At 57.3% G+C, this 4,143-nt stretch overlaps 1 protein-coding gene across 1 annotated transcript; it reads right to left on the minus strand.

Annotated features, from left to right (window-relative positions):
• Positions 1 to 583: 583 nt before the first annotated feature.
• LOC125543236 (transcription factor PCF5-like) lies at positions 584 to 3,303 on the minus strand. Its single transcript, XM_048706515.1, has 3 exons — positions 3,105 to 3,303; positions 1,176 to 2,999; positions 584 to 1,062 (listed from the first exon to the last, which is right to left on the minus strand). The coding sequence occupies exon 2, from the start codon at positions 2,642 to 2,644 to the stop codon at positions 1,274 to 1,276; it is 1,371 nt and encodes a 456-aa protein (XP_048562472.1). The 5' UTR covers positions 2,645 to 2,999; positions 3,105 to 3,303; the 3' UTR covers positions 584 to 1,062; positions 1,176 to 1,273.
• Positions 3,304 to 4,143: the final 840 nt, after the last annotated feature.

The following is a 4,143-nucleotide window of genomic DNA, read 5'->3' on the forward strand; positions in this document are numbered from 1 at the left end:
AAAGCGCTTGTACCGTGCCACTGACTCGCTGATGGCGCATGTAAGACAGGCAGATGGTAGTACTAATGACACGCACACACACACACACGCACAGCCTTTTCCTTGTGACAATCTTTGCCTTGGCACAGTGATATGTAGATACAGAGGGCCAGGAAAGCTGCATCTGCTGCCGCTGCCGTGCATGCTGCCTCCTCCTGCCCTGGCTTGCTGCTGCTGCGGCAGGGACGAAAGAGACCCAACAGATCACATGGATAGGCTAGCAGAGAATGGATGTACTGTAGCGAACTATAGCCTGAGGCCATCCAAGCCACAGCCATGGGAGCTTGCGGTTGTTGTATTTTTGAAGCTTAAAAGTTTGCATTAAATCCATCCCTTGTGGTTGTTTTGAGCAAGTTCTTTCCCAGGTCCAAACAGGTCTTTAAAAACAAGAGAGGCTGGATAGAAATAACAAGGTTGGATTCGGTTGCACAGCATATAATATAAACATAAAAAGATGTCAAGGGAAGATACTCCACGACAGGCACCAATCAACATCTGCTTATAGTAGTGACAGTAAAGAAAGAAAGATGGAAAGATGATGCTGTGACCAAAAAGGATGGAAAGATGGAGATGGAGTGATAGACTCCTCTCCCCATCCATCATCCATTTATAAGTTTGACAACAACAACATCTAAGGTAGTAGCACCGTTGCTTCTCCCGGGTCCTGAACCCACAGGGCGAAGCAAAGCATCCATGCATACATCAACAAGTGAAAGAAAGAAAGCAAATTAAGCGTGACCTACAGCATCAACTACACCTAATGCAACGCAACACAGAGGCTGGCTGGCTGGCTAACCAGCTAGCTATGTCGCTGCACTCTCACAAAGCCTAATCCTAAGAAGCTCCGAGTGATCTTGAAGCAAAAACCAATGACACGCGCAGCACAAGAGATGGAAAACCAACCGACCAACCAACCAAACGTAGAGTTGCAATCGCCGACTCGTGTGAAGATTTTGCTCCTCCTGGCTACTTGCAATCGCCCGCTCCTACTGTGTGAAGAAGTGGAATCAAACTAGCGCCGGCCTGCAAGAGGATGATGCAGTTCAAGAAAGGGTCGACGGCAATGCAGTAATGGAGAACAGGCAGAATTATAGTACTGCGACTGTACAAGTCAGTCAGGCCATTAGGATTCTCACAGTGATGCAAGTGGAGGAGCTGATGGCTGGCTCATGTCGTTACTGGTACACTGTGGAGGTTGGTTGGTGGTGAAGTCATCTGTCGTCCACTGCTGCTGTCAGTGGTGGGAAGCCGAGGAGACGGACGGCGGCTTGTCGCCATTGCCGCCGTTGTGCTCCTCGTTGCCCTGCATCCTCGCGGGGACGCGGAATCCGGAGAAGCTGACGCCGGGGCCGAACCCGATGGCCGACACGGAGGGGTTCAAGCCCCCTTGGTGCTGCTGCTGCTGCTGCTGCATCGGGTGGTTGTCGTCAGCTTCGACGGTCTCCGGCCATCCTCGGTCGGAGGGCTGGTTACTGGACTGAAGGGGTCCCCTCTGGAAGAAGAACTGGCTCTGGCCGCTCAGCGCCGCCTGCATATGCGCCGCCTGCTGCGACACGTTGAACAGGTAGCCGCCGGTGCTCCCGCCGCCTGGGTCGGCCACGTTCCACGGCATCATGCGCTGGCTCGCCGCCTGCTCGCCCCACATGGCGCCGCCACCGCCGAATGAGTAGCTGGCCGCACCGGGGAATAGTGCCTGCTGGCCGGTGCCGTTGCCGTCGTGGCCATGCGACCGGTGCTGCTCCTGCTGCTGCTGCTGCTGGTGGTGGTGGTGAAACATAGGGTCTGGTAGAGGCTGCAGTGACAGCCGGAGTTCTTGGCTCTGGCTGCCGGTTCGCGACAAGAGGTCCGGTGTGTAGCCTTGAAAACCCATGGCCGACGAGTGCGCAGCCACAGTGGACGACGACGGCTCCCCGCCCGCGGTCCCGCCCATGGGGAAGAAGGACTTGATCGTGTCGGCGATGGAGTCCGAGTCGAGCGACGGCGGGAGGAAGCTGATGCCGCCCGTGGCTCCTCCGGCGCCGCCAGAGCCGGCGAAGTCGAACGACGAGTGCGCGATGGTGATGGCCTGCGCCTGGTCGTCCGAGTTGTCGGCGGAGTCAGGTTGGGTGGAGGAGGACGGCGGCGCGGCGGCATTGCTGGCGGAGGGGGCGACGGCCGTGGGCTGCCAAGCGGGAAGGGTGTCGAGGTTGTCGATGGCGTCCTTGGCGTTCTTGATGAGCCAATCGACGGCCTTGCTGGGGCGGTCGTAGCCCAGCCGGTCTTGCACGTCGTAGAACTGGATGGCCGTGTGTGCCGACAGCCGCACGCGGCGGTCGCGAGGCCCGCGCGCCGTGCAGACCTTACTGTGCCGGTCCTTCCGCCCGGTGGAGCGCACAATGTGCCCTCCCTGCACCGCCACGATCTCCCCGCCTCCGCCGCCCCTCACCCGCGCGGGCGTCGCCGCCGGCACCATCTCGCCGCCTCGTCCTCCTCGCGCCCGCGTCTGGGACGCCGCGGGCGGCTGTGCCTGCGCCGTGAACTGATGCATGTGATGGTCGGCGCCTCCGAAAGACAGGAGCTGCGTGTGGAGGCCGTGGTGATGGTGGGACTGGCCGGCGTCGCCCATGGGCGCGAGAAGGGCATACTCGGCGGACGAGCCCGGCTGCCTCACGGACGCGGCCTGCAGGTGCGAGAGCTGGAAGACGGGGGCGGGCGGAGGCTCTTGGTCCTGCTGCACTTCTTGGTGCAGCTGCAGCAGCCGGTAGTGGTGGTGCTGTTGCTGCTGCTGCTGCTGCTCCTCATCTGCAGCCTCCTGCTGCCCGCCGCCGCCACCTCCACCTCCACCTCCTCTTCCTCCTGCGCCGTCGCCTCCGTGAGGGCCCCGGTGGTGGTGCCTCGGATCCAGATCCCCCGGCTGCAGCTTCGCCCCCGCTACTGGTGCTGCTCCAATGCGCGTCCATCCAGCTCGCCGGATCCCATAACTAGGAGGAAAAAGAAGCAGGAAAAACCATGAGAAGAATCAAGAAGAGGAGGAAGAAGGCGGAGGAGGGTGCATGAGGGGGAACAGCGGTGGGCAAGGGACTGACCCAGGAGAGGAGTGGGGGACTGAACTAGAAGCAATCTGATGGATTGGACATCACATTTTAGCAGGGGGGACGGCGGCGGGGGGGAGGGAGGCAAAAGCCTTCGCTGCTGCTGGCTTCTCTCTCTCACTCACTCTCTCTCTCCTCTTGGGCTGGGTGTGTGTGTGGGAGCTTTGGAGAGCAGGAGGCAGCAGCAGCAGAACGGAGGCAGGAAAACAGGATGATAAGAGCAGGATTTGGGATTTAGTGAGGAGAGAGAGTCTGTTTCTCTCCTTGCTGCTGCCGCTGCCGCTGTCAATCTGCGTATGCGTGTAGGCGCAGGGCAGAAAAGAGACAGCTTTTTTTTAGGGAGGAGAGAGACTGCTTGCTTGCTTGCTTGCTCTCCCAAGCTGAGCCGAGCGAGGGCTGCTGGCTGGAGCCCAAGGAGTGATTGAGGGCCAACATGGGGGCTGCTGCTCCAGTTGAGCGCGCAGGTTTTGCATGTGTAGCCGGTTACTTTTCTAGTTTTGGAAAATTGGTAGAGACATGATGTGTTCATGTGGTGAAATTTTTTACAGCCAGTTCTGACAGTGTTGGCTCTAGAATTCCGGTGACCAATGCTCAAATTGGAGGCCCAAATGAACGACTGGGAGTTCCAGTCCAGTGGTGCAGCCACATATATGCGGCTTGTACGACTGTGCATTTGGCTCTTTTTTAAGTGTTGCGCCTGTTTTCAAATGCTTGCGTTCTTAGAAATAGGTGGTCCGTCTTGCTTCTAGCCCCACCTTGCTAAAAGTGTTGCCACCAAGATTTTGATCCCTACTTTCCCAGCAAAAATTATGGCATTTTTCCTTTTTGAGGATAAAATAATAATGGCATTCTTGTTGGGCATGGTATGTGGAAAAATCTGGTTGTTCATAGTTTAGTTCCATGACGACGGAGCATATCCATCGGCTCCCCTCTCCTTAATATATTTTCTGTATTGCAGGTTGCCAAAATTGCCCCTCTCTCTCCCTTGGCGCAAAATTGAGCATGGGCTCATTCTCAACAAATAGAAATGAAC

This window comes from Triticum urartu, chromosome 3, assembly GCF_003073215.2.
Source record: "Triticum urartu cultivar G1812 chromosome 3, Tu2.1, whole genome shotgun sequence".
Classification (NCBI taxonomy): domain Eukaryota; kingdom Viridiplantae; phylum Streptophyta; class Magnoliopsida; order Poales; family Poaceae; genus Triticum; species Triticum urartu.

Excerpts from the sequence above, each read along its gene's own strand:
- LOC125543236 (XM_048706515.1), bottom strand. The coding sequence starts at position 2,644 with ATGGGCGACGCCGGCCAGTCCCACCATCACCACGGCCTCCACACGCAG.